A 24,815-nucleotide genomic window follows, 5' to 3' on the forward strand; every position below is an offset into this window, starting at 1 on the left:
TGTAGGGATGTACGAATCCCTTACCTGGCTCCGCGCAGGGGCATCTGCGATGGGGGGAGGCGCTCCGTCCTTCCCCCTGGAATCCTCGACGGGGGGGAGGCGCGCCGTCCCTCCCCCCCGGAATCCTGCCCGGCCGGCTCCGCTCTGCGGCCAAGCCACAGAGCCGCCGGCTGGCTCCAGCCACCTGCAGCCGGACATCCGGCCGCTGGGCAGCCCTGCAAGGACGCAAATGGCGGCTGTCGTAGCCGCCGCCATTCGCGTCCCTGTATTGAGCCGTGATAGGTTACGTAAATATTTACGTAGCCTATCACGGCAGGGGGAAAAACCCCAGCGTACGCAAATGGCGGTAGCCGCCGCCATTTGCGTACGCTGGGTTCCCCCCCCCCCATGATAGGCTATGTAAATACTACGATGTTTTGGACTTGAGTTCCCATCAGTCCCAGCCAGCATGGCAAATGGTCAAGAATGCTGGAGTTGGAGTCCAAAACATCTGGAGTGAGCCAGGCTGGGGAAGGGTGCAGCATAAGACTTGCAACCACACTGTTCAAGGTTTTTCAGTGGAGGCCCTGATCCTGGAACCACTTAAGGTCAGGTCTTGTCCTTAAGAGCAGAGCTGGGTGAAAGAAGGCCTTGTGCACCTTAAGGTCCTTAAGAACCTTAAGGCAATAACTCTGCCTTCTAATGGTGGCTTCTGTCCAGGTTTCCCATGGCCTGTGTTGTTGGAGGTGATCATGGACATTCTGTGGCATGGGGGGGGGGGGGCAGGCATGTGGCAAAGGCTATATGTCAGAGTCTGTGGATTCATCTGGGTCCAAGGATGCAGTATCCTTTATAGAAGTTGTCTCAAGAGTTCCACTAGGTCTCTGGGGGGGCTTCCCTTTTTCTTCTGAGGAACCCCATCTGATTCAACATTCCAGGAGATAGCAGGTCATGACAAAGGATGACACTGAGTGTTAGAATTGGTGAGTGGGAATTCAGATACGAACTCTCCCAGTTCAGAAAGCCTTGTGTATATACCCTCCAGGTGCTTGCAATGTCAGGCAAGCTCTACTGTTTTTTTTTAAAATCAGAAACAGGAAAGAGAAGTACATATTTTAGATGTGTTCATATCTGTATAAATGTTGACATTTTACTCACAGATGCATTAGCAATTTTGAGCTCGTTGTCAAAAGCCTGCACTGTGAAAACGTGCCTCTGAGTTGTTTCATAGTCTAATCTAGCTAAAATTTTCACTGCGCCGCTTTCAGGATCAATCCAAAATATTTCTGTGAGATCATGAGTGCCTCCTCCAGCCAAAATCGAATATGATATTCCAGTAAATGGAATATCTTTGTCTGTAGCATGCACTTGTCCAATTTCAGACCCGGCTGAAATAAAGCAGGATTTGAAGCACACATTTTAGCAAACAAAATAATATTAAAAGGTAAGGACTTCCAAGATTTCCTGAACGGTTTCCATATCAAATCTTCATATACACACTTTCCAGTCTAAACTAAAGTGCCCCCATTCATGCATTTATAAAGATGTGCTGCAGTCATGCGGTGAGCCTCTGCCACGCAGATAGTCTCAGCCAGGCCTTCTGCCTGAGCACCCTGTCCTGTGATCTTCCCCTGCTCTTTTAAGGGAAAGGAGCTGCATGATCCAGGACTCTGACTGCTTGTTCCTTCCTTTGAAAGACAAGTCTGAAGCATGAAGGCTAATGGCTAAACCAACATATAATTCATACAAACTGCAAAATCAGGAGGACCTGATGCGACATCTCCCATTATATCACATCTGTCTTTAACCTAACCTAAATAAATATACAGCCATCCTCAATCTCCCCACAAAGCCTTGATTGCTATTGTGTCTGCTTGCGAAGCATTCAGCACAATGAGGCTATGTGCTCTTGGCTGAGGGGCTGATGGCCCGATACAGTCAGCAGCACTCTTGGAGCATACTTGCATTCTGCAACCTTGCAAGCCTCTGGAAGAGGGCTCATTACTTACCTTCTGTAATTTCCGACACATTAAAAACATATGAGGTACTACTAAAGACTGGATTAAACTCGTCGACTGGTTGTATTTTGACATAAATGTAGATATTATCTGTAAATATAGCAATTAAGGAAAGCATTAAGATGAATCAAAGTTGCAAATCTTATTTTAAGGAGACTAAGAAGAATACAGACAACTCTGGAAAAAGAATAAAGGAGATACTTGCTAGCGTAGTTAGGCCAAGCAACATCTTGCACCACAATGTTCAGAATGTATTCGTCCTTCGCTCCTTCACTTTCAAGATCCACATTTCCTGTTAGCTGGAATAAAATGAACATAATTTTACTTGGTGGTTGTTTTGTTTGCTCGTTGCTTACTGTGATTTTATTGTTGTGGCTTGATTTTACTTGTAAGCTGCCTTGGAAAGGTTTGTATCCTTAAAGACGGGATATCCGTTATGATGATTGATAGATAGATAGATAGATAGATAGATACCTCATAAACAACACAAATGGGTTATTCAGTATTATTCAGTTTCAAGTACAAAATGAAATTTATTTAGGTAACTTTGGCTCTAACAAACCTGATGGTTTTTAGAAAGCAAACAAAGGCCTTTTCTTTTCTTTTTAGGAGAGCTTTTGGGTTTCCCCCTGTACAGTAACAAGGCAGTCCCATGGGGAAGGAGGGGAGACTTCAAGCCAGAGGAACCACCAAATCCAACTCCCTGCCAGAGTCTTGCCGGCAGAGCAGAAAGCGGGTGGAGGGAAAATAAGTACACCAGCTCAAGGGCTGACCTACTTTCCCTCCCCAGTCCACCCCTGGCATGCCCCCTTTTTGATGCCACCATCCTTGGAGCACTGACAGCGCAGAGCCACAGGGGCAGTGAATGTTTCTGCACTAGCAACGGGGAAGCTTGCAAGGGCGGCCCTCCTCCACCTGCGTCCCTTCATCTCTGCAAGCGGAGAGGGAGCTGCTCTATCCAATCTCCTCCGGAATGCCTTCCCAGGGACCAAAGGATTGCACCCTATGTGTCTTTAAAAAAGTTTTAACTGCTTAAAGTTATTCTATTTATTGAAATTTGTTTCAACAGCATGCAGAAGACGGCTCATGGCAAAATGACTGCTACAAATAAAATACAAACCAGCAATAAAACAGTTAAAAACAAAAAACAGCAGTTCAGACATCAGAAAACCCGAACTGGGAAAACACTCATTGGAATGAAGGGTTTCAGCTGGACCCTATGAATGTGTATTGTTGTGAACCAGTCAGAGAACTTCAGCTTTGGGCAGTATAGAAATGTAACAAATAAATAAATAAATATTTACTCAAATCCCACTTGGTTCATTTGAACTTACTTTCAAATAAGTGTGATTAAGGCTGCAAACTTTGTGTTAGTTTGTATTTTATAAATGCTATGTAACATTTATTATTATGTGCTATAAACAGATTTGGTATTTTACTTTAAAACTAGTGAGCAGACCTGGCTTCACATGGGTTGGAATAGCCCTTCATTTGTGTCAGGATTGATTCTGAGCGCAGGGAGATAGCAGCTCAGATTCAGAAGAGGAACAGCCAGAACCGGCGGATGCATTTTCCCAAGCCAGTTCAGATATGGGTAGGCGTGCTTCTCAGGTTACTAACTCCTAGATGGCCGGGCCTGAAGCCCCCCCCTTGCCCCCCTTTGTGATAAGCTGGGAGGAAGAGGAGAAGGAGGAGAGTGGGGGCTGTGACCTAAGAGATGCTAGACTGCAGCACAGAGCTAAGAGGGCAAAGCTCAGACAGTCAACCCGCTTAGCGATGCGTGAGAGGTGATGTAGGGAAGCATCACTGGAAGGGCGGGACCTCCCTCTCTAAGTAGTCTACCCAGCAAGCCTCACTTCAAACTGCAGGCAACTCGGTGTTCCCATTTGAATCCCCTGGAGGCATCCTTTGTCGCCTGAGAGTCTTCGAGGATTCGCATCTGCAATGAATCTGTTGATAATGAATTAAAGGCCTGAGACTGAGGCCTCTCTATTTGTGTGTGCGAGTGCATCAGGAAAGAGGGGCTCCGGGGAAACATGACAGTTTGATTCAGCGAAACCTTCAAGCAAACATGCACAGCTGTCAGAGTTGGACACATTGTGTCTGCCTCATCTGAGTGTCGCCATGCCCGCTGGCACCCCTAGGTATGGCCCGTATCATGGTGCATCCCTATAGCCCCCTGAGAAAAGGGCCTGTCCACTCCAGTCTCCTGAGGGGGGCTGCCCCACAGCATGGGGGAGGGGAAAGCATATAACTGTTCCTCAGCCTACTAACTGTAGTAGACTGTATCACCATGTTTGTACGATACTGCGAATTGGTGCGATTCAGCCCTCACCTTGACACTGGTCACTGATGAAACCTCCGCATCTCCTAGGTGTTTTCATATCAAAGTTAGTATCTCATTAAAGAAGTACTAGGTTTCCTCAGATGTCCCTCATCTGAAGGCTTTTCCACATGAAGAAAGAAAGCTAGTGTCCCAGCATGCTTCTTCCACTAGAAGAGCTTCTTTGTATGCTTTGGGACTCTTGCACGAATGAATTACAGGGAAGATTAATTCATTCATGCAATGATCTGCACCAAGAAACCTATGGCTTCATTTCCTGTTTTAGAAGAGCAAGATATAATTGGCCTTGCACAATTCTCTCATGATAAGAGGGACATATGGAGCTATTGGGGCCTTTCCGTTGTGGGTCTCCATCTTTGGAATTCTCTCTCTAGACAGGCCCCCCTGGTTGACCTTCTCCCATCTTTGAATGTTAAGACTGTCCTGTTTGAAAGGGCCTGTGAGTATCTGAAAGATGAATAGTGTATGTGTGTGTGTATTTACCCAGTTGCACGTTTGGCCTTGGTCTGCTGGTTTTAGAAATAACTGTGTTAGACTTATCATCTAGCTCAATTTTCATTGATGGTTATTTTATGTAAGTTACTTCAAAAACCTGATAGGGCTGGTGGACTTCCGGTAAGGAGCCATGTCGTTCTGGCAGTGACTTGCGGGGCTCCGCAGGTCGCTTCTTTCAAACAGTTGTGAAAAGGTTGAGAAACTTTTTTCCCCCCTGGAAGCCTGCAGTACCATCCAGATGAAATCTTAGAAGAACAGCTGCCTTCGTGGAGGATGCAAAGGGGCTCAAAACTAAGGTCAGTCGCCGGAGATAAACACCTACTGAAACACTGTTTTGAAACAATTAATTAAGAGAATATAAGGAGGGGGTGCTCCAATCTTAGATAGTATTTGGAGACTTAAACTACCAGCAAGCACCACTTGCACAGCAAAAAGTGAAAGTATGGCAGTTAAATAAATCTAACCTGAATTAAAAGCAAGGAGTTGCAAACTTTTACAAAGTGAATTTAACTCAAGAGTTTCTTTCAAAAGAAGAAAAAAGAAAGAATACTAAGACTGTTTGCATTTTGAATAAGTATTACAATCTAATTAACTTTCTATTTCTTTAAATCATTGTTTTAAGGTTTTAATGTTTGAATTTATATGGCTGAAAGCTATGTTTTTGCAGAGTTCCTTTTATCTTCTGCATGACCTTGAGAAAATGAAGCCAAAATAAATGGCTTGGCAGAAAGCCTCGAATAGGCTGGAACAATAACAACTGAATAAAGAAGGAGTATTGCTGACACCTGTGGGATGCTAAAAGACCAGCAGCTTATGAAAAATCTTTCTTCTTTTCATGTGCGTGTTTTTTTTTGTTATCTCCTTTTCTCCTTTCGATACTGAGAGAGATCACTTTTGGCGTTGGAGGATCAACAACTTACTGGATATCCAGACTGACTAATTTATAAAGGAAATAATGAAGAAGATAATTGAATGAGTGCTATGAATTTGGATAAACCAGTAAAGGATATCAGAATAATGCGTAGTAGAGCAAATACCTGGGAAATGCCTACAGAACAATCAAGTAGAAATATGAAATCCAGGAAAGGCTCTCTAAAAGAGACTCTAACGGCAGCTACGAAATTATCGGTGAAAGCAACATCTATAAGCAAGGAAGAGGTACCTGAGCAGAAGCAAGATATACAAAAGATGGCCTTGGATGAACAAACACAGAATATTATAGATGCTATAAGCAAAAATGATATAAGAAGCCAATGTAGCTTCACAAAAAGCTTAGAGATGACCTGAAAACAAAAAAGGACACACATAGGAAGTGGAAAGAAGGCCAAGCAACAAAGGAATAGTACAGGCAGGTAGCACAGAATTGCAGGGATGGCGTCAGAAAGGCTAAAGCTGAGAACGAGCTGAGGTTAGCGAGGGAGGCTGAAAACAACAATAAGGCTTTCTTCAGCTACGTGCACAGTAAAAGGCAGAGGAAAGAAATGGTTGTTCAGCTATTAAATAAGGATGGCAAAATGTAACAGATGACAAAGAAAAGGCAGAGGTGCTCAATTCCTACTTTGGCTCAGTCTTCTCCCAAAAGAGGGTCTATGACCCCCCTGGCAAAGGCAAAGTACAGGCTGAAGGGGCAGGACTGCAGCTTGAGATCAATAGGCATATGGTCAAGGAACACCTAATTACTTTGAATGAGTTCAAATCTCCAGGGCCAGATGAACTGCATCCTAGAGTAATAAAGGAACTGGCAGAAGAACTCTCAGAACCGCTGTCTATTCTCTTTGAGAAATCATGGAGGACAGGGGAAGTGCCAGATGACTGGAGGAGGGCTAATGTTGTCCCTATCTTCGAAAAGGGTAAAAAGGAGGAACCTGGGAACTACAGACCAGTCAGTCTGACATCAATCCCTGGGAGAATTCTGGAACAGATGAGAAAGCAATCCATCTGTAAGCACGCTGAAAACAATGCAGTGATTACTCGAAGCCAACATGGATTTGTCAAGAACAAATCCTGCCAGACAAATCTGATCTCATTTTTTGATCGAGTAACCTCCTTTGTGAACTGTGGGAATGCTGTACACATAATATACGTCGACTTCAGCAAAGCTTTTGACAAAGTGCCCCATGATATCCTGATGAGCAAACTAACTCAAAGTGGGCTAGATGAAACAACGATCCGGTGAATCCACAGTTGGCTACAGAATCGGACTCAAAGAGTGCTTATCAAAATGACCTTCTCAAACTGGGGAGAGATAACGAGTGGGGTACCACAGGGCTCAGTCCTGGGCCCAGTGCTCTTCAACATTTTTATTAATGACTCGGAGGAGGAGGTGCAGGGAATGCTGATCAAATTTGCAGATGACACAAAATTGGGCGGGATAGCTAATACTTTGGAAGACAGAAACAAAATTCAAAGCGATCTTGATAGACTGGAGCGCTGGGCAGAAAACAACAGAATGACATTTAGTAGGGATAAATGCGAAGTTCTGCACCTTGGAAAAAGAAACCAAATGCACAGTTACAAGATGGGGGATACATGTCTCAACCACACGACAAGCGAGAAGGATCTTGGAATTGTGGTAGATGACAAGCTGAATATGAGCCAACAATGTGATGTGTCTGCAAAAAAGGCAAATGCTCTTTTGGGCTGCATTAATAGAAGCATAGCTTCCAAATCCCGGGACAACCTAGTTCCCCTTACTCAACACTGGTTAGGCCTCATCAAGAGTACTGTGTCTCCTTCATGGATCACTGCCTTGTTGTGGCAAAGGGGCTTGCGTAACTCTGTGAAGCCATAAGCTATGCCATGCAGGGCCACCCAAGACAGACAGGTCAGGGTGGAGAGTTCTGACAAAATGTGGTCCACTGGAGAAGGAAATGGCAACCCATTCCAGTATTCTTGCCAAGAAAATCCCATGGAACGTATCACAAGGCTAAAAGATATGACGCCAGAAGATGAGCCCCTCAGGTTGGAAGGTGTCCAATATATTACTGGGGAAGAGCAGAGGGAATTTCCAAGTAGCGCCAGAAAGAGTGAAGCGGCTGGGCCAAAGCCGAAAGGACACTCAGCTGTGGATGTGTCTGGTGGTGAAAAGAAAGTCCGATACTGTAAAGAACAATATTGTTTAGGAACCTGGAATGTAAGACCAATGAATCAAGGTAAGCTGGAGGTGGTCAAATATGAGATGGCAAGATTGAACATCGACATCTTGGGCATCAGCGAACTAAAATGGACAAGCATGGGCGAATTTAATTCAGGTGACCATTATATCTACTACTGTGGGCAAGAATCCCTTAGAAGAAATGGGGTAGCACTCATATTCAACAAAAGCGTGGGAAAAGCAGTACTGGGGTACAATCTCAAAAACGATAGAGTGATCTCAGTACGAATCCAAGGCAAACCATTCAACATCACAGTAATTCAAGTCTATGCCCCAACCACTGAGGCCGAAGAAGCAGAGGTAGATCGGTTCTATGAAGACCTACAACACCTTCTAGAACTAACACCAAAAAAAGATGTCCTCTTCATCATAGGGGATTGGAATGCTAAAGTAGGAAGTCAAGAAATAACTGGGATAACAGGCAAGCATGGCCTTGGTGTACAAAATGAAGCAGGACAAAGGCTAATAGAGTTTTGCCAAGAGAACACGCTGATCATAGCAAATACTCATTTCCAACAGCACAAGAGGCGACTCTACACATGGACATCACCAGATAGTCAATATCGGAATCAGATTGTTTATGTACTTTGCAGCCAAAGATGGAGAAGCTATATACAGTCAGTAAAAACAAGACCTGGAGCTGACTGTGGCTCAGATCATGAGCTTCTTATTGCAAAATTTCGGCTTAAATTGAAGAACGTAGGGAAAACCACTAAACCATTCAGGTATGACCTAAATCATATCCCTGATGAATATACAGTGGAGGTGAGGAATAGATTTCAGGGATTAGACTTGATAGACAGAGTGCCTGAGGAACTATGGACGGAGGTCCATAACATTGTTCAGGAGGCAGCAACTCAATCCATCCCAAAGAAAAAGAAATGCAAGAAAGCAAAGTGGCTGTCTGATGAGGCTTTACAAGTAGCTGAGGAAAGAAGGGAAGCGAAAAGCAAGGGAGAAAGGGGAAGATATATCCAACTGAATGCAGAGTTCCAGAGAATAGCAAGGAGAGACAAGAAGGCCTTCTTAAATGAACAATGCAAAGAAATCAAGGAAAACAATAGAATGGGAAAGACTAGAGATCTCTTCAAGAAAATCGGAGATCTCAAGGGAACGTTTTGTGCAAAGACGGGCATGATAAAGGACAAAGAAGGTGGGGACCTAACAGAAGCAGATGAGATTAAGAAGAGGTGGAAAGAATACACAGAAGAACTATACAGGAAAGATCTTAATGTCCTTGATAGCCATGATAGTGCGGTCACTGAACTTGAGCTGGATATCCTAGAGAGTGAAGTCAAGTGGGCCTTAGGAAGCATTACTAACAACAAAGCTAGCAGAGATGACAGTACTCCAGCTGAGCTATTTAAAATCCTAAAAGATGATGCTGTTAAAGTGCTGCACTCAATATGCCAACAAATTTGGAACACTCAACAATGGCCACAAGACTGGAAAAGGTCAGTTTACATTCCAATTCCAAAGAAAGGCAACGCCAGAGAGTGTTCAAACTACCGTACAATTGCGCTTATTTCACATGCCAAAATCCTACAAGCTAGGCTTCAGCAGTATGTGAACCGAGAGCTACCGGAAGTACAAGCAGGGTTTTGAAGAGGCAGAGGAACTAGAGAACAAATCACCAACATTCGCTGGATCATGGAGAAAGCAAGAGAATTCCAGAAAAAGTCTATTTCTGCTTCATTGACTACGCTAAAGCCTTTGATTGTGTGAATCACAACGAACTCTGGCAAATTCTGAAAGAGATGGGAGTACCAGACCACCTTATCTGTCTCCTGAGAAACCTGTACGAGGGTCAAGAAGCAACAGTAAGAACCAGACATGGAACAACCGATTGGTTCAAAATTGGGAAAGGAGTACAACAAGGCTGTATATTGTCGCCCTGCTTATTTAATTTATATGCAGAGTACATCATGAGAAACGCCGGGTTGGATGAATCACAGGTTGGAATTAAGATTGCCAGGAGAATTATCAACAACCTCAGATACGCAGATGATACCACCCTAATGGCAGAAAGCAAAGAGGATCTAAAGAGCCTCTTGTTGAGGGTGAAAGAGGAGAGTGCAAAAGCTGGTTTGAAACTCAACATTAAAAAAACTAAGATCATGGCATCTGGCCCCATCACTTCCTGGCATATAGAAGGGGAAGAAATGGAAGCAGTGACAGATTTTATTTTCTTGGGCTCCAAGATCACTGCAGACGGTGACTGTAGCCATGAAATTAAAAGACGCTTGCTCCTTGGGAGGAAAGCTATGGCAAACCTAGACAGCATAGTAAGAAGCAGAGACATCACCTTGCCGACAAAGGTTCGTATAATCAAAGCTATGGTTTTCCCTGTAGTAACATATGGCTGTGAGAGCTGGACTATAAGGAAGGCTGAGTGCCAAAGAATTGATGCTTTCGAACTGTGGTGCTGGAGAAGACTCTTACGAGTCCCCTGGACTGCAAGGAGGTCAAATCAGTCAATCCTAAAGGAAATCAATTGGAAGGACAGATACTGAAGCTGAAGCTCAAATGTTTTGGCCACTTAATGCGAAGAGAAAAGTCACTGGAAAAGACCCTGACGCTGGGAAAGATTGAAGGCAAAAGGAGAAGGGGATGGCAGAGGATGAGATGGCTAGATAGCATCACCGATGCAATGAATATGGACTTGAGCACACTCCGGGAGAGAGCGGAGGACAGGAAGGCCTGGTGTGCTATGGTCCATGGGGTCACGAAGAGTTGGACACGACTGAACAACAAAGAGTACTGTGTCCAGTTCTGGGCACTGCACTTTAAGAAGGATGCAGACAAGCTGGACAGGGTTCAGAGAAGGGCAACAAAGATGATCAGGGGACTGGAAACAAAGCCCTTTGAGGAGAGACTGAAACAACTGGGCATGTTTAGCCTTGAGAAGAGAAGACTGAGGGGAAATATGAGAGCGCTCTTCAAGTACCTGAAAGGTTGTCACAGAGAGGAAGGCCAGGATCTCTTCTCAATCATCCCAGAGTGCAAGGCACGGCATATTGGGCTGAAGTTACAGGAAGCCAGATTCTGGCTGAACATCAGGAAAAACTTCCTGACTGTTAGAGCAATACGACAATGGAACCAATTACCTAGGGAGGTAGTGGGCTGTCCCACACTGGAGGCGTTCAAGACGAGGCTGGACAGCCATCTGTCAGGAATGCTCTGACTTGGATTCCTGCACTGAGCAGGGGTTTGGATTCGATGGCCTTGTAGGCTCCTTCCAACTCTACTATTCTATGATTCTATGAAAAAGATGGAGGCTTTTGAACTACACATAGAACAAAGGATGGGCACTTTTGAACAACATATAGAACAAAGCAAGTATTGGAAGTAAAGGAGGAGATTAGACACGAAGGAAGAATTGAGACAAGAATTTAAGAAATTAGATGATGCATAATCAAAGAACAGAAGAATTTAAAATAATGACAAACAGAATGGAAGTACTGGAAAATAATGCAGAAATTGTAACTACGGAGTTAGAACGTGAGCAGGATGCCTTAGCTTGGCTTGAGCTTAAAGACAAGGAACGCTCATTACGTTTTAGAGGGGTCGTGGAAAGTTATGGCAGTGCAGAACCTGACCTCAGAACGGAATTGGTAAAGACTATAGCAGCCTTTTTGAGTAAAGAAGAGAAAACCATGGAAATGGAAACAGATTGACTGAATTCGACATACGCAAAAACAAAAGGTCTACCCAGAGATATTATTGTCCATTTTGTAAAGAAAACTAGAAGGGATTCAGTTCTCCAGAAACACTATAAAACTAAATTGAAGATGGTGGGCAAAGAGATTATCGTCATGAAAGAAATTCCTGGAAGATTTCTGAAAAGGAGATTATACATTTTTAATAACAATCCTGAAACAGAAAAAGATCATGTTTAGATGGGAATTCCCAGAAGGTGTGGTCTTCTCTTACAGAGAACAGAGATTTAAGTTGAACTCAGTTCAAAAAGCAAGAGAGTTCCTTTGAACTTATGGAAAAGATTGGACTACAACCTGATGTACAAGAAGAGGACAGCACTCAGGTTGCAACAGGTGGAAATTAAGAAAGTACCTTAACCTTATATTTTCTAAAAAAATGGATTATAAATTTTTAACTTGGAACATTAATGGGGCAAATGCTCCTCAAAAGAGAAAGAAAATATTTTACTATTTACAAAAATTGAAACAAGATACAATATGCTTACAAGAAACCCATATTAAGAAAGAAGATAAAAAGGTAAAGGTGTCCCCAACCAGTCGTGTCCGACTCTAGGGTGCGGTGCTCATCCCCGTTTCTAAGCCGAAGAGCCAGCGCTGTCCGAAGACGCTTCCGTGGTCATGTGGCCAGCATGACTGAACACCGAGGTGCACGGAACGCTGTTACCTTTCCCGCCGAGGCGGTACTTATTTATCTACTTGCAACTGCTAGGTTGGCAGGAGCTGGGACTGAAGATGGGAGCTCACTCCGTCACGCAGCACTCGGGTCTCGAACTGCTGACCTGCCAACCTTCCAGTCTGCAGTTCAGCATCTTAACCACTAAGCCACCACGGCCCCACAAGAAAGAAGATACCAAATATTTAATTAATAAAAAACTAGGTGAAGAGTTTATAACTGCAAGCCGAAAAAAGAAAAATGGAGTAGTTTTATATATTAAGCCACATTTGGGACTGGAACTGGTATTGACAGATGAACAAGGTCGTTTTGTGGGAGTTAAAATTACACTGAATGGTGTATCAACGATTTTAGGGGTTTATGCATCTAATGACCACAAAGCGGAATTTTATGAGGATCTCTTATCCAAACTCGTGGATCTAACTTTTGACAGTTTGTGTTTAATGGGAGATTGGAATGGGGTGATTGCACCTCAAATGGATAGAACATCAGAGAAAAAAATAAAGCATAATCAAGGGAAATTACCTAAACGTTTCTTTGAACTGATGGACAATTTGGCTTTAGTAGATGTATGGAGAGATAAAAATGGAAACTCAAAAGAATATACATATTTTTCAGAAAGACATAAATCTTTTTCAAGGATTGATATAATTTTGACAACCAAAGAGCTTGCTACAAAGATTGGCAAAATACAAGTCCTACCAAGATCATTTTTGGACCATAACCCTATATCTATGTCATTTGTGAAAAGAAGCACTACTTTTAGATGGAGATTGAATGAAATGATATTTCAAAATAAAAGTATTGTGGATGACACTAAAAAGAAATTGAGATTTTTTTTGAATTGAATCTGGACAAGGGAACAAATATCAAAACAGTATGGGATGCAAGTAAGGCCTATATATGAGAGGTTATTTTATACAACAAAACACACAACTGAAAAAGAAAAGAGAAGGGAAGGTACAAAATACTCTAAAACAGATAAAGGAGAAAGAAGAATTCCTGAAGAAAAAACCAGGAAAGGCAAGTGTCCTATGACAGATTAAATTACGCCAACAATTGTCAACAGTCCAGGATATGCCAAAAAAAACCCCCAAAATGTTGTAAAACAAAGAAATTTTGAATTTGTTAATAAACCAGGAAGATGGCTGGCCTATAAACTCAGAAAGGAAAAAGAAAAGAAAAGAATTGTGAAAATAAGGGAAAGTGGATTAGAATTAACTGATAATGTGGCAATTCAGAATGCCTTTTATCAATATTATTCAAATTTGTATAAAGGACAGGATATCTCCCCAGAATTAATGGATAAATATATTCATAAACAAAATTTACCAAAAATTACTAAGGAACAAAAACAAATGATGAATGGCCCAATAACAGTAAATGAAATGGTGGAAGCAATAAAAAAAATTAAATTGGGAAAAACTTCGGGACCAGGTGGAATATCAGGATTATATTATAAGAAGTGTGAAGAAGAAATTTTACAACCATTGAAAAATATGATGAACAATATTTTAGAAAAGGGGGAGATATCAGAAACATGGAAAACAGCATATATAACATTAATACCTAGAGAAGGACAGGATTTAACCTCGACAAAAAACTACAGACCAATCTCATTATTAAACAATGATTATAAGATATTTGCAACAATTTTGGCAGAAAGGCTCAAGAAAATATTGCAGGAGTCAGGCGTTTGTATATGAGGACTAAAGTGGTTTCTTACCAAGGAGACAGATGAGAGATAATGTAAGAACGGTCTTGAATGTGGTGGAATATTTGGAAAAACATCCAGAAAAACAAGCAGCTTTGATCTTTTTAGATGCAGAGAAAGCATTTGATAATCTCAATTGGAAATTTTTAATTAAGACTTTAGAAGAACTGGACTTTGGAGAAAACTTTATAAAATTGGTGAAATCGGTATATACCGATCAAAAGGCTCAAATAATTATAAATGGGGATCTGACTAAACCTTGTGAGATTCAAAGAGGAACAAGACAAGGCTGCCCATTGTCACCACTATTGTTTATATTGGTTGTAGAATTATTGAACAGAGATATAAGACAAGATGATCAAATTACAGGAATAAAGGTTAAAAAGGAGAAATATAAGCTGAGGGCTTTTGCAGATGACTTGGTGTTTATGTTGGAAGAACCTTTAAAGAGAATTGAAATTTTAATGAAAAAACTAAAAGAATTTGGAGCAGTGGCAGGGTTCAAAGTTAATAAACAGAAAACTAAAAATTTTAACAAAGAATATGAATGTTCAAGAAAAAAAAAGTTGATGGATAAGACTGGCTTCCAAATTGAAAAGAAAGTAAAATATTTGGGAGTCCTTTTCACAAATATGAATTGTATATTTTTTCAAAATAACTATGTTAAAGTGTGGAATGAAATTAAACAAGACCTATTAAAATGGGAAAAATTACAACTATCACTTTTGGGAAGAATTGCAATGATCAAAATGAATGTATTACCTAGAATGTTATTTTTGTTTCAAATGATACCCATTATTACATCGGATTTACCTTTTAAGCAGTGGCAGAGAGATATAATGAAGTTAATATGGCAAGCAAAAACCCCAAGAGTTAAAATAAAAATTTTACAAGATGCAAAGGAAAGAGGTGGCTTGGGATTACCAGATTTTAAAACCTATTTTTCTACCTGCTGCTTGATGTGGATGAAGGAATGGGTGATGTTGCAAAATAGAAGACTTTTAGAACTGGAAGGACATGAATTGAGATATGGATGGCATGGTTATTTGTGGTACGATAAAACAAAAGTGAATGTAGATTTTAATAATCACTATATAAGAAGGGCTGCATTAAGAATTTGAAATAAATATAAATTAAGGTTCTATCAAAAAATACCACGTTGGATATCTTCACAAGAAGCAATGCACAGAAGAGAATTTGATAGTACGCATAAATTGATAAGATATAATGATTTACTGGAACTGTCACAAGGGGAATATAAATTAAAATCAAGGGAAAGCTTATTGGAAGAAGGTCATGTATGTCAGTGATTTTCATATTTGCAACTTAAAGAAAGGTTTAAAATAGATGAGAAAAATGGTGGGTTTGAACAAACAGAATCTGAGTTTGAAACAGCACTGTGTACAAATCATGAACACAGTAGCAATGTTATTGCTAAACTGTATAAATTACTGTTAAGGTACGAGACAAGAGGATGAACAAGTAAAAGACTGTATGATAAAATGGGCACAAAATGTTGGTCATAATATATCAACGGAAGAGTGGGAAAATATGTGGGGAAAAGATTTAAAATTTACTTTATGTACAAGTCTTAAAGAGAATTTTTATAAGATGATGTATAGATGGTATATGCCACCGTTTAAATTGTCTAAAATGTATAAAGGTGTTTCTGGAAAATGTTGGAAATGTGAAGACCAAGAGGGAACGTTTTAGCATTTATGGTGGACTTGTAAAAAAGCTAAAACATTTTGGAAACGAATACAGTCTTTAGCTCAAAGAATATTAAAGACTACTATAGAACTAAAGCCAGAAACTTTTTTATTGGGACTAACAGATAAACACGTAAAAGAGAAGGGAGGAAACCTTCTTCCTCTATATGACAACGGCTGCAAGGTTATTGTATGCACAAAAGTGGAAGAATGAAACAATACCAACTGTGAGCGAGTGGATCATGAAAATGATGGAGCTGGCAGAGATGGCAAAACTTACTATTATAATTTAAAAAGGGTCAACAACTAAATTTATGTTAGATTGGAAACCTTTTATAGAATTTGTACAAGAAATAGAGGAAAATGATATCTATGTATGTGGATTTTGAACTTTGAGATGCTTGATTCTCTTTTTTTCTGTTGTTGTTAAAATTAGGAGAAAGGAGATAATGTCTGTGAACTCAGTGTATGACATACAACGAAGACAAGAACTAGAGAATAATAATAATAAGCATTTGTTGTGTAAGAGGAGCCAAAGATAGATATCTTACAATCTTAAGAGATATTTTAGTGTATGTGTATTGGTGTTGTGTTTTTCTTTTTTAAAATTAATAATGATGATGATGATGATGATGATGATAATAATAATAATAATAATAATAATGGGAGTAAAAAAACCTGATAGGGCTGGTTATGATCAATACATTTAATGCATGTATTATATTTAAAATGTATACTCATATTAAATACATAAACAAACAAACACAGCTCTCCTTGCCAACAATGAATTGTGTATATGCTCAGTGTCAGTGCCATGTTTTGGGGCATTTGTAAATTGAATTACGAAAAAAGCAGCTGACACTCTTTGAGGAAGCAGAATCTTTTTTAAATGGTTGTGCAATGTGATGGAGCTTGAATGGGGAAGATCCACCTGTGGAACGCATCTATTGAATTATGGAAAAAGCAGCTGACTCTCTGTGAGGAAGGAATATATATGAGGGGAAACTGGAAAAAAATAGTAGACATAACAACCAATAAACATCAAAATATTGAGAAATGTTACAAAAGTGCAGACATCTAAAATGCTAATTGAATTAATTACTTGATTTTTCTTCTTGATAATAACATTTCTCTAAACTTATAGACCTGGTCTAGAGAATTTTAGTTGCACTAAGCTTAACATTAATTATTAAATTTCTTCTAACTGGGGCTGATATCTTGTCTGCCCTTAGCTAACAGTTATGCCAGCTTTAACACTATTGTGGTATGAAATATTTTTCTGACTGGACATAAACGAAAAGAAATGCTTTATTATATCTGAAAAGTTGCTTCCTTCCTCATGTTCTATGGGAATAAATTAGCTGACCTCGATTCTTCCTGAGCCAGGTGAGTCCTGACGGAATTTATTACTTCCAACTCCAGACAGTCCAGTGAAGTTAAATTGGTTGTTTGGAGGCTCAGCATCAATGTCCAAACACATATTTCTCAAATTAATAATGACTGATCCATTAAGCTCTGTTTCAGGAATCTTCATTCTGTTAAAAAGGGGGGAAATACCCATAAAGGCTGTTCCAGGCGTTCTAGTACTTTAAATTACATAGGACCTTTCCTAAATGATTAAAACACTTCACATGTGCTTTGTTAGCAAGGTATTTCTCTCTAAGTCATGATCATGTAGGAACAGGAGTGAGACACTGATTAAGCACATTTGATCCCAACGAGATACATGGCATTGGTGAACAACCAAGTCCTGGAGTAGTCTGCCACAGAAATTGTGGGGACATCATAGGACCATTCCTAGTAGCAACATTTAAACAAGAAAATGTGTGCACAATCTTGTCAAATACCTCAAAATGGTAGTTCTTTCTTTCCCACAGTTCCAGCTCTTCAGTAAAATACCAAACAAGGGAATCTCCTGAATGGGTATTGCTATTGTAGTTATGGCGCATGCAACAATGGGCTGCTCAGAAAGTGTCCCAAAAAGCCTTTCCAGTTGATTCAAATAACATGGATTTTCCCCTAAGCACAATTTATTTAGGTGGATGGAGAGGGGAAGGTAGCCTTGCTGCTGAGTACTGAAATAATGGACAAAAACAAGCAAGGGGTGCAACTGTTTAAACAACACCCCTCCCCCAATTAAATTGCAAACTGCTTTAGCTGCAGCTCCAAGAAAGAAGCATGTGGCATGGCGTAAAGGCACAGATATTAAGGGTGGGAATTATACCTTCACTGGTTATCGTGTGTGTGACTAGTGGAGTTCTTTGGCTTGTAGCTAGGGCTGCTGCCTGAGGTGAAGGACAAAATGGTGCTCCTTCCCCATTCCATGTACAGAAGCCAACTGGACTGGCAGTTGTATCTTACTTCAACACTGGCAATGAGACATCATAACTGAGGCAGCAGGGTAGTTTAGGGGGTGCAGGTCAGCTGTATTTACAAAGTTTGCTCCTTTAACTCTAACAAAGAGGAGAAGCTGGGGCCTAAGGAGGGACAGTGAGAGACGGCTTTCATTGCTGCTCCCCAATATCTGTTTTCTGACATAGTCGCCTCACTCTGCATCGCCCTGCTTGTGGCCAAAATAATTTTACACATATAATAGGATAAATTTTGGCTGTCACTTGTTGTCTGTGACGTCACACTGCCTTTTGTTTAAGCTGCTGTGATGTCATAGAACGTTTACAAATAGTCTGTCATGGTGGAGCCTTGCCATAAAGCTTTGACAGTGTAGCTTCTGTGAGGAAAGCAGAAAGTCAGTCTGATTATAAGAAATCTAAAATGGGCCCCTGAAACCAGAGGTGAGCTGTGGGCATTAGAAAGGAGGGATACTGAGGGCTTGGAAACTGAAGAGGCAGGGGAGCTAAGGGACAGGGCACTCAGGAACCAGGAAGGAAGAGGGCACAATTTACTGGAAAAGTTTGACTTTTTGACATTCCTAACAAGTGATTTAGACAAGCAGCTTCTTTTTCTTAACTGCCCCACTAATGTTCCTACAAGGATTTGATTTTGTCACTTTCCTTTAATATTGACACTAATATTTAAGAGTGGCCTTCTTTGAGTGACTTCAGACATTGGTAATGTTGTCAGTTGGTACTATAGTAATGATCAATGACTGATTCTTGATTTGACAGGTATTTTTTAAAACTATACCAATAAATCATTATGATTTCACAACCTGAGACTCCAAACTCTATTCTAAGAAAGTCAGGGCAGTAAAAATATAGCAGCAATTCTGGCCTGCTTGCACTGGCTGCTTGTATTTTTCCAAGCCCAATTCAAGGTGATGGTTTTGACCTATAAAGCCTTACACAGCTTGGGATCGCAATGCCTGATGGAGCGCCTCTCCTGATAGAAACCCACCCATATACTACAGTCATCATCTGAGGCCCTCCTCCAACTGCCTCCTCTGAGGGAGACTTGGAGGATGGCAACAAGGGAGAGGGCCCTCAGTGGTGCCCCCCCCCCATTTTGGAATGCTCTCCACAGTGAAGCCTGCCTCCTGCCAACACCGTCATCTTTTTGACAGCAGGTTAAGACTTCCTTCTACTCCCAGGAATTTGACAGCATATGATAAGGTATTTAATGGAACCTTACCATTGATTGTTTTAAATTGTAAGATTTTTGTATACAACTGGTTTTGTATTATTTTATTATATTATACTTTTAGGGTTTTAATCTTTGTAAACCACTGAAAGAGCTTTGGCTACTGGGCAGTATAGAAATGTAATAAATGAAATGATAACCATTTCAAAAAGTTTGAGGAATGTGCAAAAACATTAATACCTGTAATTATATAGATCACATACTGGTGGGTTGTCATTAATGTCTTCAATGGTTATAACAATTTCTGCTATATCACTTTGTGTACCACTTGGGCTATCATCAACACGAATTTCCAAAGTAACGTTGGGATGTAGTTTGAATGAAGCATCATCACGATCTATCCTGCTAGTCACTAGAATTGTACCAGTTACTAAGACAGAAATACATGGTAAGGATTTCCAGTTACATGCACAAGTTTCTTCTGTAGCTAACTTCAAAATGTTATCCTGAAAGTTAATTAGGTTGTGTTCCACATCCTACATACCTTTGTCTCCAAATGTCAACACCTCCTATACTCTTAGCAATTTAATATGCTGTCATGTGATTCCCTTTTCCCTGAGCTGTAAGATGTTCCAGGGGCAGCACTACCGGATTTGGCTTCCATTGATCACTGGAGACTTAAGGCATTTGTATAATATATTATAATGTTTGATCTATTTATAAATATAGAAGTAGAACATAGATGGAGACAAACAGCATAATGTTCCCAGCAGGAAACAGATCCATTGTCCCATATCATATCTCCAGAGAGAGGAACCTGAACCACAAGATGCCTTTAGAGCTTACAACTCATTCTCTCTGGGTTGGATCCAGACTTAGTCATGCTTAAAGTAGACATATTGAAATTAATGTACAAGTTAGCCATGACTAACCTAAGCCCCATTGATTTCAATGGGTCTATTTGAAGCATGCCTCTGCTGGATGCAGTCATCTGTTTCTGTCCATGTCTCAAACTGCTTCTATCATTGCCACACATGAACACACACCCATGCACACACACACCCTTTCTCTGTAGCTGGAGGGTGTTGCCTTCCCCAAATGGATGACTTCCTCCATTCAGAACTTTCCAGGGAGATTTCCCAAACCATCTTCAGGGGAATCAGCTTCTAATAATCGCCTCCTATTAAGGAGATGTTCCCTGAACATCCATGAATATGCTATCTGCTTAACAAAAGAGATGGCTGGCCTTGCTGGCCAGTATTCATAATACAGACACTGCACTCTCCACCTAAAACGTACTGTTCGGTATGGGGGCTCTCCAGACGGGCTGTCTGGAGCTGCTGCCCAGTCTGGCAGCACAACAGTAGGGGCTCCAAAGAGCCCCAAGGGCCCCACTTTCCCACTGCTGAAAGTGCCACAGTGGGAGAAGCAACCAGTGGAGCTCTCTGGAGTGGCCCCCTGCCTCACCCTGAGGATCTTCTCAGGGCGATCCAGAGGGCAGGTGGGCAGGTAGTCTCTCTGAAGAGCTGCGTCAGCTGTGAAAAACAGCTGGCATGGCTCGGCCAGGCCCGGATGCCTTGGTCTGAGCGATCCTTCATCAGAGCTGGGCATCTGGGCTTGCCTGTCACCCTGCAGAGCCGTATCAGCAGCAACAACAGTGGTGGCAATTAGAAGGTAGGTGGGAGATGGGGGGGCACAGGATGCAGCTGGGGGGGAGGCGTGCCTGTGCTATGCAGGCTCAGGTGGCAGGAAAGCTTGCCCCATCCCTAAATGTTGGTTAATCTTAACTATGGTTTGTTGAAACAAGCCAGCTTCATAGCCCTTGGGTTGAAGTTGGCTTGAATGAAACCAAACTATAGAGAAGGTGTAGCAAGCAGAACAAAATCATAGAGCAGAAGGGAGTCTTGTGGGGCATCTAGCCCAACCCCCAGCTGGATGCCTAAAATGCAGCGCTAGAGCAACCCAACAGATAGCTCTCCTGCCTCTGCTTGAAGACCTCCAGTGAGGGAGAGTCCATCACCACCTCCCTAGGTAATTGGTTCTGTTGTTGAACTGCTCTCGCTGTTAAGATGTTTATCTTGCAGTGTGTCTTGCCATTCAACACCCTTCAGGAATTAATTCAATAGGATGAATTCCTTACCTGGATTTATGGAGAAATTAGGAATCCCTCCAGGATTATTGATGCTGAAACGAAGGCTATTATCAAAGGCTTCACCATCTGGATCACTAGCTGTTAGATTGGTAACAATATATCCGGGCATACTTTCTTCTGGAATCCTGAAAACTCTTTGTTTCCTATAGAAGGAAATAAAGCCACGAACGTGTATGTTTGAACAGCTTTCTTTTACGTTATTTGAAATGAAACTGGCATTCAGGGCTAGAAGGAGTACTAGGACCTGCTTTGTACCCCTGCTTTTAAGTGGTTTTAAAAATACATTTTTTTACCTTTCTCCTACTCTCTGTCTTTCTGTTCTTCTGCTGCTTCTCTGTTCAATGCAGTCTAGCCACAACGTTTACACACTTACCAGAGGTGAGTAAAAATCACAGATGCATGTGGCAGCTTCCCTTCATCACAGCACAATATACACTCCTGCTATAATTTATGGTGTGCATGCTGTCGCTGTCCCCTTTTAAGGGCTTATTCTCCATATCCTCTTTAGTGTTACAGGCCTTAAGATCAGCATATTCACCACATCAAATCTTACAGGTCCCAGGAGGCTGAAGTTGATTGCTACTTTCCCAGTTCTTTATTCCTAGTTCCCAGAACCTTATTCAACACAGAGCTGCATGAGCAGCCTGACTTAGGAACTGACATGTGCATTCCTCTGCGCCCCAAAAGAAGCCTGGGCTACTCCATATCATACACCTCTATGACAGGGAGACGGTCTACTTTGAGAAGCACCAACATTCTCTCCAGCCCAAAGCATCATTTTTCCCAGGCCGCACTTAGGAACTGGGGCTTTTTACACCTTAACAAAAAAGCTTTGTATCACCCTAAATGGCATACCCACACCATGAGGAGACTGTCCCATAGGACAGTGGGCTGGCCCAAAGCTTTGTTTTGTGTAAGCTAAGCATGCTGCCTCCACACCAATCATTGCCAATACATGCATACGGGAATAAGGAACTGGATGTTTTGCACCTTTGTAGCCTTTGACTACTCCAGCTGGCTACCCCACCCCACATCCCCTGCAATATGTTCTACCATTGTGGCCAGCCCAGTACTTAGTTTTGCATAAATCGCTCTCAGCCATGCTGCCTCTATGCCAATCATTGCCAATATATGTATAGTATATAAGGAATTGGGAGAGAGATGCTCCCCCAAATTAACTTTGAACATCACAAAAAACACGCCTAAATCACTGGGAGATTCTCCCCTACCCCATTCACCTTCACGCATTCAAAGAATGTGTATGTGTGTGTGTGTGGGGGGGCTGTCTGAATACCCCTCATTCTCAGACAAATCACCTACCCCACATGGTAGGGAGGAGGAGCAAATTGGGAAAATCATCCTGAGCTCCTTAGGATAGTGACATACAAATGCAATAAATAATGAATTAGGAATTCAGGGATGTCCCAGGCAAACATGCCTCTGGTCAGCCTTCTCCTACCTGGTGCTTTGAGATGTGTTGTACTACAACTCCCATTACCCTAGTGATGGGGGTTGTAGTCCAACTAGGGATGTATTTTTTGTTATTAATCTTTTTTATTGTGATTTTTAAAAATCATGCAGAAAAAAGGGGGGAAGACAAGAAATTACATGCATCTAAATATCAATATTCCATTAAATACAACATTCTGGAAAACAAAACAAGGGATTATGCATAAGCTTCAAGAAAAGCAGACCAAATATCCATATAATTATCCATTTGCAAGTAGCGCCTATGTACCACTCATTCAAATGTTGATAACATTGTTAGGTCCTCAATCCATTGCATTACAGGAGGTGAACATTTATCCTTCCAATGTTGTAATATCAGTCTTTTGGCTGTCAAGAGGCCTTGGAAAATCCATTTGTGCTGAGTCTGACTGTATGTTAACTTCCAGGAAACCGGTAAATAGTTTAGGAGGATATGTACATAATTCAATATTGAAGAGTGTTCCAGTACAAAGTTTATCCATATTATGACCTCTTCCCAAGAGACGGCAACTATTGCACACGCCAAAACATATGAAGAAGAGAAGCATTAGGTGTATTACATCTCCGATAGTTATGCGAATTAGACAAACCCTTATTAAAAAGATGTTGTGGAGTCCAATAAATCTGAAACAAGATTTTTTGTTGAATAAAATTTATTTATTTATTTATTCATTCATTCATTTCATTTCTATACCGCCCAATAGCCGAAGCTCTCTGGGTGGTTCACAAAAATTAAAACCAAACAACACACAATAAAACAATTTAAAAATATAGAACATTAAAACCACAATATAACAATACAACCACAATAAAACCTAGCAGCAGTGCAGGAGTTTAAAATACAGATTTAAAACAGCAAAGATAAAAATTTAGAAAGCTAAAATGCTAAAATGCCTGGGAAAATAAAAAGGTCTTCACCTGGCGCCGAAAGGAATACAATGTAGGCACCAGGCGAACCTCACTAGGGAGCTCATTCCAGAGCTGGGGTGCCACAACAGAAAAAGCCCTCCTCCTAGTAGCCACCCACCTCACTTCCTTTGGCAGGGGCTCACGGAGAAGGGCCGCTAATGATGATCTTAAGGTCCGGGCAGGCACATATGGGAGGAGGCGATCCTTCAGGTAACCTGGCCCCAAGCTGTTAAGGGCTTTGAATGTTAACACCAGCACTTTGAATCGGGCCCGGAAATGGACTGGCAGCCAGTGCAGCTGGAAAAGTACTGGTATAATATGAGCTCGCAGGCCAGTCCCTGTTAACAATCTTGCTGCCCTATTTTGGACCAGCTGAAGTTTCCGGACCGTTTTCAAAGGCAGCCCCACATATAACTCATTGCAGTAATCCAGACGAGAAATTATCAGAGCATGGATAACTGTAGCTAGGCTATCTCTGTCCAGATAAGGGTGTAGTTGGTATACCAGCCTAAGCTGATAAAAAGTGCTCCATGCCACTGAGTTCACCTGTGCCTCAAGTGACAGTTCTGGATCCAAGAGCACCCCCAAACTACGAACCTGATCCTTTAGGGGGAGTGCAACCCCCTCCAGAACGGGTTGAATATTACCTAGCCGGGCAGACGAACCACCCACTAACAGTACCTCCGTCTTGTCTGGATTGAGTTTCAGTTTATTAGGCCTCATCCAGTCCATTACCATGCCCAGGCACTGATTCAGAACAGCCACTGCCTCACCTGGTTTTGATGAGAAAGAGAGGTAGAGCTGGGTGTCATCTGCATATTGATGGCACCTCAGCCCACACCTCCAGATAACCTCCCCCAGCGGTTTCATGTAGACGTTAAATAGCATGGGGGATAAAATAGAGCCCTGTGGAACCCCATGGCA

The 24,815-nt window shown here is 41.5% G+C and overlaps 1 protein-coding gene across 1 annotated transcript in view; it reads right to left on the minus strand.

Annotated features, from left to right (window-relative positions):
* CDHR3 (cadherin related family member 3) overlaps positions 1-24,815 on the minus strand; it is a 106,618-nt gene that overhangs the window by 26,497 nt on the left and 55,306 nt on the right. Inside the window, exons 7-12 of the mRNA XM_084811445.1 lie at positions 21,483-21,637; positions 19,583-19,772; positions 17,172-17,340; positions 2,203-2,296; positions 1,989-2,087; positions 1,138-1,367 (exon numbers count right to left, since the gene is read on the minus strand). Of these exons, the coding sequence (XP_084667571.1) occupies positions 1,138-1,367; positions 1,989-2,087; positions 2,203-2,296; positions 17,172-17,340; positions 19,583-19,772; positions 21,483-21,637 (937 nt within the window). The remainder of the gene's footprint in view (positions 1-1,137; positions 1,368-1,988; positions 2,088-2,202; positions 2,297-17,171; positions 17,341-19,582; positions 19,773-21,482; positions 21,638-24,815) is intronic.

This window comes from Heloderma suspectum, chromosome 7 (genome assembly GCF_057233095.1).
Source record: "Heloderma suspectum isolate Gila_16-S chromosome 7, 16-S_ref, whole genome shotgun sequence".
Lineage (NCBI taxonomy): Eukaryota > Metazoa > Chordata > Lepidosauria > Squamata > Helodermatidae > Heloderma > Heloderma suspectum.